Source organism: Mizuhopecten yessoensis, unplaced genomic scaffold (assembly GCF_002113885.1).
Source record: "Mizuhopecten yessoensis strain PY_sf001 unplaced genomic scaffold, ASM211388v2 scaffold1359, whole genome shotgun sequence".
Classification (NCBI taxonomy): domain Eukaryota; kingdom Metazoa; phylum Mollusca; class Bivalvia; order Pectinida; family Pectinidae; genus Mizuhopecten; species Mizuhopecten yessoensis.
Window position 1 is genome coordinate 18,798 of NW_018404007.1, and position 13,533 is coordinate 32,330.

The 13,533-nt window shown below is 40.3% G+C and overlaps 1 protein-coding gene across 1 annotated transcript; it reads right to left on the reverse strand.

Annotated features, from left to right (window-relative positions):
- Window positions 1-1,105: 1,105 nt before the first annotated feature.
- LOC110460177 (TNF receptor-associated factor 3-like) lies at window positions 1,106-12,468 on the reverse strand. The gene is made up of 9 exons (XM_021512938.1): window positions 12,403-12,468; window positions 10,887-11,095; window positions 10,104-10,208; window positions 9,753-9,830; window positions 8,375-8,449; window positions 7,254-7,373; window positions 5,977-6,081; window positions 1,958-2,141; window positions 1,106-1,789 (listed from the first exon to the last, which is right to left on the reverse strand). Exons 2-9 carry the CDS (start codon window positions 11,088-11,090, stop codon window positions 1,227-1,229), a joined length of 1,434 nt encoding a protein of 477 aa, XP_021368613.1. The 5' UTR covers window positions 11,091-11,095; window positions 12,403-12,468; the 3' UTR covers window positions 1,106-1,226.
- Window positions 12,469-13,533: the final 1,065 nt, after the last annotated feature.

The following is a 13,533-nucleotide window of genomic DNA, read 5'->3' on the forward strand; positions in this document are numbered from 1 at the left end:
CTCATCGTTAAATGCGCGCGGTGGCGTTGGTGGACGTCAACCTTGATCATAAGACCAGAATTATCACAAATCAGAGCGGACTGATCAGATTCTTTATTCCTTGTGTTGTACAACACATCGTAGGGAAAACATAACATACAGTATTTACCTACCTTTTCTTAATTTCAAATAATGAAAGTGAATGTGATAGAACGTAAATATATGGTATGAAATGCATCTTTTTAACATTGCGCATCATGAAATATGTTTGAACGAAACTGTGTTGCATACCCTCATAACTGTGAAAAAGATGCATCTCAAACCTAAAGAATACAGCGAATTACATTGATGTGTAGTGTAATCTAACACAGAAAATACAATTTATATTATTTACATCAGAAAGAATGCAAAATTCCATTATATATTGTTTAGTGGCGATGCCGATTTAACGTTAATTGAAGTGTCTGATGAGTACGTTATCCAGCATGTGATCAGATATAAGTATGTATAACGGTATTGTAAGTTGTGAGTAATTACAAATGTGATGTTTGATTCCTCGATCGAATGTGAAAAGTTATGGGGACTGTTGATTATCTAACACCTGCCCGACCACGTAGGTTTTCTCCGGGTACTCCAGTTTCCTCCCCCCTCCGCGCGCTAAGATCCAGACCAACAAGACTGATCCATATAAGTTGTAAAAACGTGTGTCATAAAAAATCTTGTTGTAAACTATATAAAGTTTACTTTATTAATGGTACATGTAAGACTGGGGCCACAAGTATCAATTATCACATTGGTACGGTCAGTACAGGAGTACGATAATATCCGGAACCGTACCGAGAATAAAGCCATCCTCAAAGCTACGTTGATCAAATTTAAGTATCATGGATTTGTGATTGAGTGTCAGACGCATGCGTCTCCATCGTGATCGATCGTAACACTCAGACTACAGGATTCCCAGACTAACTACCAAATGTATACCCCGATCTGTCAGCAGTCAGCAGGACAGGCGTGTCCCTGGGGTGGGGCCTTCGACGCTGTATAGCTTATCTGTCAACGCGGCTGATCAGCAGGGTCCCACGGCGTGCNGGGGGGGGGGGGGGGGGGGGGGGGGGGGGGGGGGGGGGGGGGCATCATTATTGATTTGATGGTAGGCATTCTTATCCAGCAAGAATGAATTGTACTTACGACTAACTGTAAGAATTAAACAGGGTGCTTCTACGACTTTTACTTTTGTACAGTTGTCTCTATAGAACTCGTAAATCAGCACAGTCGACCTTCACCGTTAGGAATATGGTATCGTCCCTAAGGTACATATCCGACTCCAGTCTGTCCAGGGAACAAAAACGGGGAACACCACATGCCACGTTCATTTCCGTTTGGGGGCGCTGAAAGCTGTTTCCGGTTGGTTGTGGTATGAACGTCTCCCGGATGTCCTGCCCCGTGCCGCTCTGGTCGAGTAACATCAGAGTCACCTGCTGTCTGAACGGCCACTCCAACAGAACGTCGAAGTCCCCCTTCATCACCACGAAGAAGACAGACAGATGGGTTCCCTTGCCATTCCCGTCGCCGTTGAGATACACACGGGCACACATACGGTAACCATAACGACTAGTGTAAAATGGTTGACTGAAAAGCGACTGAGTCCTTCCGAAAATGGCTTCCTGTTTTCGTCGTTGATAGTCCCGTAACTTCCACATCAGAGTTCCGGTGTGGTCCGCTGTCTCCAGAAGCCGAACCTCCAAATTGAGTTTGTTGAGTTCGGTGTCGTAGAGGGCCACTCGACGTTCTAGCTGTGATAATGCTGGAGCTGTCGGGGATATGATTGTACATGTTGTATGAAAGACTGTTATATAGTATAGGTACACGAAACATTGTCAAATCAGAATATTACAATTTTATCAAACGTTTTTAAGATCTAGTTTCGGCTGTTAGAGGCTAAAAGTATTTACATTGTATATACTATAAAATGACCTACCGGCTACACTCCCTGGTCCATGTCCCGCCCTTTCTATGCAGGTGAGCCTTTCGTTACTTGCAATTAAACTGTCCTTCAGAGTACTGACGTCATTAGACAGTTTATTGGCAACCTCCTTTGTTACGAGGTCCTGAAGCTTTCGCTGAACGTGGATGCTCTTTTCCCCGTACCCCACCATCAGTATCTGCAATCACAAGCGGTGTCACTGTATTGATACGGCCACATATAATAAAGCCGTGCCAGATTATACAGATACACAAACTGCTACACCGATACTACTCTGGTACGTATGTACGTAAAACAAAGGTCAGCATTGCACTCATACTTAACCCAAGGTGGCGACACTTACTGGTACACTTATAATTAGCACAAGGAGCAACATTATTCTGATAGACAGAACGCAGGGGACTTTTTGTATTATGACTTCCAATAGCAAACGGTCATCTACGATGTAACAGATACGTTCACAGAGGAGGGCGAAAGAAGGGAATAAAATACTGATCCATAGCTAAACAGTTCATTAGAAAACGTTGCGACTAAGCAGTCTCTGTAACACAGACGTCAAAAAGTTTATTTTCCAGCTACCGTGCTGTGACCTGATCGAAGGGATGTAACTCGAATAGAGTAATGATAATTAACTCCCTTTGCACATGAAACTTCGCACATGAGCTTACAACCGAAAACATGCATGTTATTTATATAATGTTAGGCAATACCCGAAGCGTTTAGAGGATTAAATTGTTTCGTCGATTGTTTATATCTTTAAAAATCTGACTCGTGTTATCATTTTAAAACTATCTGTATTTTAGATTCATCCCTTTCCAATTAGCATGTCTGATTACTCATTATCATGGACACAAAAATAATTTTCTTCTAAATACAATTACTCACTCGAAAATGGATAAAATTTATACTTTATGCTGTTCCCTTTCTTTTGAAACATTACACGAGATTGGAAGCGAGATTCACCATAGATGCCAAACAGGATGACACCAAAGCAACGTCATACACATGCACATCGGCTCATACAGCATGAACATTTGATTTAAAAAAAAAATCGTTTAAATATCGATAAATAAATAAAAATCTACGAAATTAGTATAAAAAGGTACACCAAAAACAGAAAGAAAAAATTACCAAATGTGTTCGAATAAAACGGTCTCTTACTGGTCGGTAATATCATTTACGGTAAAAGGGAAGTTTTCTCAATGTAACTAAACCCAATATCTATCTATTTCATGGCAAGACATATTTGGAACAATACTTAGAATGGAATAATTACCCTATTTAAGCCACACAACCCCTTGGAATTGTTAAACAAAAAAAAACTTTTTAGATGTTGATAAACTCGGCGTCCTACTTTGGCTCACACAAATAAGGGTTCGTTTGACATGTTTTCCAGACTGTCATAGCGTAGTTTGCGTTATTTGAGCAATTTGCTTTTTCTGGTTCTAACTTTTTTTGTCAAACATCAGAAAACCTTAGGCTACCAACATCTGAGAACGAACAATCTTTGAATCATCATCTAGGTGACCACTGTTTCAGAAACAGCGGTAAGCACCATCTGGGAACTATAGTCTGGGAAATTACTGGTGGCAGCCATCTTGAATGAGATATGCTGGGTAAAAAAATCACCAAGATTAACATCTCATCTCTCCACATATATGAATACTCTAGTCTTCCTAGAACTTTATCTTTAAACATAAAAGTTCAAACTAGAGACAGAAAATACGGCTCATCAATGTACCAAGCAATGAATCATATACATGAAGGCATTACGGTATGATAGTCTGACAAACAACCAATCAGAGGCCATGGCGGATATCTTGAAGACATCAAAAACATCAACAGTGGCTTACGGAGATTATCAATACATAGAGTCGTTAGAATTGCTGGCAAAAACTAGAGTAAGGAAGTTTCAATGATTATTAATAATTGATATTCTGAGAGGTAAAGTGAATTGTCCGACCTGGTTGGTTTTCCGCAGGTACTCCGATTACCTCCAACATTAACACTCTTAATCTACAATGTATTCCATCCCGTCAGCAAGAATGATAAATACAACACGAAAGAACCTATGTCAAAACCGTTGTAAAATAATGAAGGTTTGAAGAAGATGATCCGATTGCCCCTATATACACCTCTTATCCATTTGTCTCTCTATCAAGCCGCGTCTAATCCGGTTCTTATACTATCCTGCTGTCCAGCCACCACCAATCCGGTTGTTCCGATAATCTGCTATCCAGCCACCACTAATCCGCTTGTTCCAGTATCCTGCTGTCAAGCCACCACTAATCCGCTTGTTCCAGTATCCCGCTATCCAGCCACCACTAATCCGCTTGTTCCAGTATCCTGCTATCCAGCCACCACTAATCCGCTTGTTCCAGTATCCCGCTATCCAGCCACCACTAATCCGCTTGTTCCAGTATCCTGCTATCCAGCCACCACTAATCCGCTTGTTCCAGTATCCTGCTATCCAGCCACCACTAATCCGCTTGTTCCAGTATCCTGCTATCCAGCCACCACTAATCCGCTTGTTCCAGTATCCTGCTATCCAGCCACCACTAATCCGCTTGTTCCAGTATCCTGCTATCCAGCCACCACTAATCCGCTTGTTCCAGTATCCTGCTATCCAGCCACCACTAATCCGCTTGTTCCAGTATCCTGCTATCCAGCCACCACTAATCCGCTTGTTCCAGTATCCTGCTATCCAGCCACCACTAATCCGCTTGTTCCAGTATCCTGCTATCCAGCCACCACTAATCCGCTTGTTCCAGTATCCTGCTATCCAGCCACCACTAATCCGCTTGTTCCAGTATCCTGCTATCCAGCCACCACTAATCCGCTTGTTCCAGTATCCTGCTATCCAGCCACCACTAATCCGCTTGTTCCAGTATCCTGCTATCCAGCCACCACTAATCCGCTTGTTCCAGTATCCTGCTATCCAGCCACCACTAATCCGCTTGTTCCAGTATCCTGCTATCCAGCCACCACTAATCCGCTTGTTCCAGTATCCTGCTATCCAGCCACCACTAATCCGCTTGTTCCAGTATCCTGCTATCCAGCCACCACTAATCCGCTTGTTCCAGTATCCTGCTATCCAGCCACCACTAATCCGCTTGTTCCAGTATCCTGCTATCCAGCCACCACTAATCCGCTTGTTCCAGTATCCTGCTATCCAGCCACCACTAATCCGCTTGTTCCAGTATCCTGCTATCCAGCCACCACTAATCCGCTTGTTCCAGTATCCTGCTATCCAGCCACCACTAATCCGCTTGTTCCAGTATCCTGCTATCCAGCCACCACTAATCCGCTTGTTCCAGTATCCTGCTATCCAGCCACCACTAATCCGCTTGTTCCAGTATCCTGCTATCCAGCCACCACTAATCCGCTTGTTCCAGTATCCTGCTATCCAGCCACCACTAATCCGCTTGTTCCAGTATCCTGCTATCCAGCCACCACTAATCCGCTTGTTCCAGTATCCTGCTATCCAGCCACCACTAATCCGCTTGTTCCAGTATCCTGCTATCCAGCCACCACTAATCCGCTTGTTCCAGTATCCTGCTATCCAGCCACCACTAATCCGCTTGTTCCAGTATCCTGCTATCCAGCCACCACTAATCCGCTTGTTCCAGTATCCTGCTATCCAGCCACCACTAATCCGCTTGTTCCAGTATCCTGCTATCCAGCCACCACTAATCCGCTTGTTCCAGTATCCTGCTATCCAGCCACCACTAATCCGCTTGTTCCAGTATCCTGCTATCCAGCCACCACTAATCCGCTTGTTCCAGTATCCCGCTATCCAGCCACCACTAATCCGCTTGTTCCAGTTTCCCGCTATCCAGCCACCACTAACCCGGTTTACCCACAATCACGCCACCGTTTATTGGTTGTCCTAATATCCAGTCATTACAAATGTTTGTGCAGCCCATGGCTTTACGTACTTCCTCTCTTCCTACCTGGAAACGTATACTTATAAATTAATATATAACAAAATGTCCTTAAAGCTTGATACTTACCTTCAAGTCTCTTGCCTCTGCTCTGGTTTTCATAAGTTGTTCGTGAAGTTTCTGGTTTTCCTCTTTCATGACCGCAACCACTTCCAGCACATTACGCATTTGTCTCTGTAAAGTTATCATAAAACACTTATAGAATATACAAAATTTTCGATCGAGCAAAAAATTCCTTTTAGCATGACATCAAAATGAAACTTCATTTTCAGCTGGACAACTGTCATTTTAAGTACTGTGAGGTCATTTTTCAACCAATAAATACACTTCCAGCCGTTAGAAAGCATGTTCATTACTCTCACTGCTGTTATTTGCACGTTTGGGAGTTGCGACACATAATAGAAAGTGATGTAACAGTGTGTGTGATTGTTTAAATACATCCCACGACCGGGAGACAATACATCATACCCCCCGCCAAACATGTATATACATATCTTGCCATTGGGGCCTGATGTATGTATGTATGTATGTATGTATGTTTTGGACCTCCTCCCCGGACATGCAAGAAGTATTGTATTACGTGTAAGGGCTTCAGATCAACGTATCGTTAAACTATCATCCTGTAATGGTGGTCATCCAAGGCATGTCTCGTAAAGCTTAAATAACGGGTCGATTAGATGGCGTGGATTCGCGCGAGACCCAAATAAAACTAAAACATAAAAACGACATGTTTTTTTATGGGGAACGGGGATTTGCGTCGGATGTAAATGCTGGTGAAAGGCAAAATATGCTTCACTACAACGATATCAATCACGATTGTTAAACCACCCAAAATCTATTTTTTGAAGCGAGAAAGTTTTGGGGTCCATGCTTCGAAAGCTTGCCATCATTCCTACATGTAGCATAGTTAGGAGATGGACGCCGATTAAACCCCTTAATATATAATAGTTCTTCCTTCCGTATCAGGAGAGGTCCTAAGATACTTCGCAGTATCATGTGACCAAATGTTAAACTGCGAACGGGGGCACTTGCTGTCGGGAGATATGTTTTTTGTTTTTGGTAGCCATGTCAACTGAAAGTCATGTGTTTAAACAATTTAGACACACTGTAAAACAGATGAAATATAACAATTCATATTGTAATATAATTTGAAGGTCAGAATAGAATAAAATGATATTACATCGTGTACATACAAATTGTTTTTTTAACAGTAGAGCAAAGACATCTTTTTATCACATTGGTACAAATTCCCATTGTCATATGTAAATAAACGACTTGAATGGTGAAGAGATGGTGCCTTTTTCTGCAGCATATATATTCAAGGATCATCTACACTTCCGCGGTACCTTTAACTCGGCGTTTTCAGCCCTCTCCCGCTCTTCCCTCTCCCGGCGAAACCTGGACTCCATAGAAAGATGGAGGGACACATTGTTTTCTTCGTGCTCCTTCAGCTCCCGATCAGTACCCTAAAATAGCGGTTAGAAAAACTTTTCGTACATGTACTGATCCCAAACAACAGGAACACAACAATATTGTATTAATTTGATCGTCTGATTGACTGGTTTGTTGAGATTTAAATGTCACTTTCTAGTATTCTTTTGTTTGTTTGGTGGTTGGTTTAATTTTCATGCCACCTTTTGATTGTTTGATTGATTGGATAATACTAATAATATCCAACATTTGATATAGAGCCCTATCTAGCTAGCATAAGCCACTCAAAGCGATGGATGGTCCATCGAGTGATATATCGATTGATTGATTGATTTTGATTTGATTTATTTTATTGACAAAAGTAGTCAACAGGATTGGACATCAGACATTGCCGATAAATGTCCTCTCCTTACAGCTACATCCGGTGGTGAACACATTGTTTACATGTATTAGCAGTGTAGATACACAAAGGGGAAGTAACTCCTCCAAAGCAGATTATATAATAGTGAAGTGTAACCACTAACAAAAGTCAATTCCAGCAAATAGATATTTAGATTACTGGTAGGGTCACACCAACTCTTGGACATATTGTGACTATTTGTACATTTTCAAAAACAGGAGTTACTTCATGTAGCTAGTATATGGTAATGCCCAATATGTGGTGCCCAGAGGAAAGTCATATATATGCATACTATGTTATTAATGACCTTTATCATTAGCAGGACATTGATAGATTGGTTGAAATGTTTACACTACTTTGTTGTTGTATACTACGCATTAAGTCGCTTTATAAATAAAATAAAAAAGATCTTTCTTTGTATTAAGGGTCCCGTTTTTGAAAGTCTATAATGTTTTCATTTTAATACGTTTTTCTTCTTAATTTCTGCTTTGTTAGATGATGTAGGGAATCGTATTGTTTAATTTATTCACTAAACATTTATTCTCATGTTAATTTCTATATTCTAAATATTTCGTTATATTCGGTCTTGGAATTTAACATAAAAGGAGTTGTATATACTTTTCTCTTTAGACTTACCGAATATGGACAGCCGTGTTCGGAGTAAGGACAAACACTCGTCTTTAACGGACACTCCTGCAAGTGGTTGTGTAACTGTCAAACAAAGATTTAGCGTCACTTGGAGACACACAACAGAGTTAAAGATATTATACAGTTAAAGTATGGGGTTGAGGGATATAGCAAGTTTCTAGTGTCCCGAGACCAGGTCTATTTCCCGAGGCGAAGCCGAGGGAAATAGGCATGGTCAAGGGACACCAGAAACTTGCCATATCCCTCAACCCCATACTTTCACCGTTTTATTATACCGATACACACTGGAGAGATAGTTTTAACTAGAAATTATTTGTAAACCATAAGCTGTATAGCTTCACGTCCCATCAACTCTTGATCACAGTAGAGCCAAACATGCTTCCGAGTTCTGTAGCAAGCTCCGCCCACCTCGCGCGTCGCTTCCGAGTTCGGTAGCAAGCTCCGCCCACCCCGTGCGTCGGTTCCGAGTTCGGCAACAAGCTCCGCCCACCTACCGCCTGATTGGCTCGGCGGAAACACCCGAGTGTAGGTGTGTTTTAGTTCCCAGACTAACACACAGGACTAAAACACAGTCAGGCAAAAGTGGGGATATATTCTATTTAACCAATTACTTTTATATAGAGTAAATAAAGTAGAGGTATAATAATAACGGTAAATACATGTATGTTAGTTTGTCATCAGAATAGCCATAGCTAAATGTTGAACTGACCCAAAATGGTGTCCCCTTGAAGCTCTTAGAGATAACGGCACAAAGCATAATGAAAGGGCGACAACTTTGGAAGGTGCTGGAGATCATGGACTCATTTTTGTTGTTTGTTTGTTGATGTTTTGCATCCTATTAACAGCTATGGTCATTTAAGGATGTGCCAGGTTTTGGTGGTGGAGTAAAGGCAGAGTATCCTGAGACAAAACACTGACCTGTAGCCAGTATCTCGCAACTGCCCCATTTTTTGAAAATAACAGCAACTCAATAATACAGTTTAAACAAGGAATGTATAGGGTCGGTACTAGAATTACAGCTTGGTGCTAGTATTGTTTCGGGTTGTAACAAGTATTGTTTGGGGTTGTAGCTAGCATTGTTTCGGTTTGGTGCTAGTACTATATCGCGTTGTAGCTAGCAGTGTATCGGGTTGTGCATGTAGCTAGTACTTTTTCTGGTTGTAGCCAGCATTATTCCAGGTAGGTGCTAGTATTGTTTCGGGTTGGTGCTAGTATTATTTTGGGTTGTAGCTAGTATTGAATCGGGTTGTAGCTAGCATTATTTGAGGTTGGTGCTAGTATTGTTTCGGGTCATTGTTAGTATTGTTAGGGGTTGGTGCTAGTACTACTAAGGACTGGTATTGATACATTTCGCTGTAATACGTACCTGACCACGAGTGATAGCTTCTTCGCCACACTTATTGGGACATACCACAGTTGTCAGGCAACACAGCTCGCAATGGTCCTGTGTTTACATAGGACAAAAAAAATATAAAAACAAAATCATTTTGTTGACAATATTTTGAATTTAGTTTTAGGGAAACTGTATATATGCTTGCGGTAAACTATGTACAAGGGGTAATGTAATATCGCACATCTAGAGTCATATTTTATGTGTTCAAGGTGGCAATTTTATCATATAATACTATTATACAGTGCAGTATTCCAATCTAAAACCTTTTTCTATAGTAGTTCTAGTGAAGATTTTCTAGCCAGCCCATCCTTTCAATTTACTCACCGGGAGATTCCTCCATTCAATGATCTCTTTACATCCACTTCTCCGGTACGGACACCTGACCAGCAGACCCGTGATCTCCCGTTTCCGGCTTTCATCAGGAAATACCTGCCACATAGTGATACACTCAGTCTTATATTAATAGAGAAACGTGGTGTTAAGTGAGACGGCTGATGGAAGGTGTTGGGGGTACTTATAGGTGGTGTTAAGTGAGAAGGCTGGTGAAAGGTGTTGTGTGTGTGTGTGGGGGGGGGGGGGTACTTACAGGTGATGTTAAGTGAGACGGCTGATGCAAGGTGTTGGGGGTGTTGGGGGAACTTATAGGTGGTGTTAAGTGAGAAGGCTGGTGAAAGGTGTTGTGTGTGTGTGTGGGGGGGGGGGGGGTACTTACAGGTGATGTTAAGTGAGACGGCTGATGCAAGGTGTTGGGGGTGTTGGGGGTACTTATAGGTGGTGTTAGGGAGATGGCTGATGGAAGGTGTTGGGGGTACTTATAGGTGGTGTTAAGGGAGACGGCTGGGGAAAGGTGTTGGGGGAATTATAGGTGGTGTTTCGGAGAGGACAACTACATATAGGTGATAATGAGACACAACTGAAGGTTAAGTGTTTTGGGACCGGACATCTATAGATGATAATATGTTGAGGAAGAGGTCTACTACAGCTTAGAACAATTAAACTACAGGTGTGAATTTCTGTTTCGGAACAGGCAAGCTTCATGATATATATGTTTAGAAGTTGACAACTACAGGAGAATCTGTGTTTTTCTTTACAAATGTGCATCCTCACCTGATTACGTTCAGTGATAGAGCCACATTCCTGGCCTGGACAGGTGAACGAGTTGTTGTTAACAAACATGTGTTGTAGGTGTTCCCCACACACGTGATGTCCACAAACTAACTGGTAGGGGTCACTAAGTACTTGTTCACATGTGATACACGTGTAAATCCGATCCAGTCCCACGAAGTCTTGCAAATCTGGAACTGCACCCATGACAACTGAAAAGACCATTACGAAAGTATAATAATCAGAAAAATATCTTCGGGAAGTAGGTGTCAGTGTATTTTTCTTAGCTTCGAATTTAAACGTAATACCACATACTTATTTTCAAATAGAACACATTTAACTAAGAAATAATATACAAAGTATATTTAAGGATATTCTTGCTTTCTGGATGAAATTAAAGCAGTTACATTTTATGAATGGAGTGAATGTTTTGCTAAATGCGTAGCATGAATATCGTTAATTGTAATATTACAAATATTTAATCATGTTAGACATCGCCTCTTTGTATCAGGTTAAGACAACACCGTTGTTTATAAGCAGTAACATTTGATTTTATGACCCGGATAATGCTTCAAACCAAACTTTGTTGAAATATGATCTCAACTGTTTCCATATTATGAACAATGGTCTAAGTCACCCGGTGCGAGACTGAACCAGGAACAATCCCGGTAGTATAATTGTTATTGTCTCTTCATGCCTAGCAATTGTATACTCCATTTCACCTATTTTGCCCCGTCCATCAGTCTCAAAGACGTTTATACAAACAAAGTCCCCTAGGCCAAGTAATTTTTTATGACAACTTTAGCAATAAAAAAAAATGTATAGTTAGTGTGAAATGTTTGTTCCAAAACATTTCACACTATGGTTATAATTCTGTCGTATAACCTTCTATTTATACGACATAGAAATATAGTGATATTCAATGATATACATGTATAGAGGAATCAGTAATAAAAACTCTTTATGCTACATTGTAACTTTCCAATCAATATGTGGGACTGTAAAATAAAATACCCTTTAAGGGTACGGCAGATACTATTTTTCGGTTTTCACGACTTAACATACTCTAACATTTATCAATGCTGACGGTCATGTTTTCTTCTGATCGATCAATTTGAAGCTATATGTATAGATGAATTATATACAATAAGTTTTAATTCAAGATTCTTATCTTGTATTTTTTTCATAGTTTTCTTAATTTTGCTAATTATTATGCTATTTATTAGTTTTCTTTATATTAATAGTTAGTTAATCTTTGCTATATCTCACGCAGCTTAATTAGCCATTACAAATAAAAACTTCACTGGTTGTGTTATATGTATCTGTTATACGTCATAAATATGACAAAATGTCTAAGTCTGGTGTCAGGGCCAGAGGAAACTCGGGCTACAGAGTTTCACACTGCCAATCGTTATTACAGCTCCGCGAAAACAATTGCACATATTATAATAAAGGTAAATGTACATCGTATTTTGAATGTAACGAACATATTTTATATCAATGATGTGAATGCTCTTACCTCGTCTTTTAGTCTGCCGCTCAAGCTGGATTACTTGCAGGAGATGGGCGCTAGATCTAGATTCAATCGATGAAGTTACCTAAATGTCTATTTTTAGACAGGTTATTTCCTTGGTATAGTCATAGCTAAAAATAGTTTCGGTTTCCATTGTGATTTGTATGTGTGTGCACATGTGGATATATATGTGCCTGAGGCATGGTATATTTGTGTATTTATCGATATTTCCTAACCATTGGTATGGTATAGGACTTCAGGTTGTTATATATTGCTAATAAATTATCAATGCCAGTGTGTAGATGTGTGACAAGTGAGAGTTTCCTAGCTTAGGTAAAGGTATAAAGTTAGGCCACAGGGGTTCGTTACAAATGTCTAAAATACACATATATGCTACAGACTGTATGCTGATATGGGTCACAGCACACTTGTGTACGCTTAGATGTGTTGTGACCCATAACAAGCATATGTATATCGGCGTGTTCAGTTCGTTCACTAATAGCTACGTACATGTACGTACGTGCATTCGGTGACTCGGTCTCCGTGTCAAAAACAGTGTATGTTTGTTAAAGTTCTTGATTTCCTTACAACTTACGACGATATGTTAGATAAATAATGTCAATTAGGTATTCATGGACGACATTGATTCAATGTCTATTGATAAAAGCAGAGACGTATATGTAATGTATACGTCTCTGATAAAAGGTAGGAGAAATCATGTGTCCGTCATCTTATGTAAAACAAAACTACGTAACGGTTGTTTTTTTGTGTTTTTTCAAACGGCCTATTTAAATACAGGAGCATCTAACTTGTTCAGACATAATTGAAAGTAATATATACTATAGATACATTTGTTTAACAAAATGAGTCTAAAACCAAGATAAATAAGGCTGATAATATTCAATCTATCATAACATACAAGTTCCGCAGCTTACATACACGTGGTATGTTTACCTTTGGATATTAGACAGCAACGCAGCGATTTGTAGATTGGTATTTTAAAATACGACTTTCGTTCCCCTAATCTCAAGCATCTCCAATATCAAATTATAAAAAAAAAAATATGAAGATGAATGTTTAAGATCAACAGCCCAAAAGTTGGTACTTAAATATGTTGTGTGTCAAAACGCATTAAAG

Bases quoted from the DNA above. Each gene is read 5' to 3' on its own strand.
- LOC110460177 (XM_021512938.1), bottom strand. From the start codon at position 11,090: ATGGGTGCAGTTCCAGATTTGCAAGACTTCGTGGGACTGGATCGGATT. The intron at 9,831-10,103 runs GTGAGTAAATTG...ATGTAAACACAG, and splicing joins TTGAATGGAGGAATCTCCCG to GACCATTGCGAGCTGTGTTG. The intron at 2,142-5,976 runs GTAAGTATCAAG...TTGTGATTGCAG, and splicing joins CAGAGGCAAGAGACTTGAAG to ATACTGATGGTGGGGTACGG.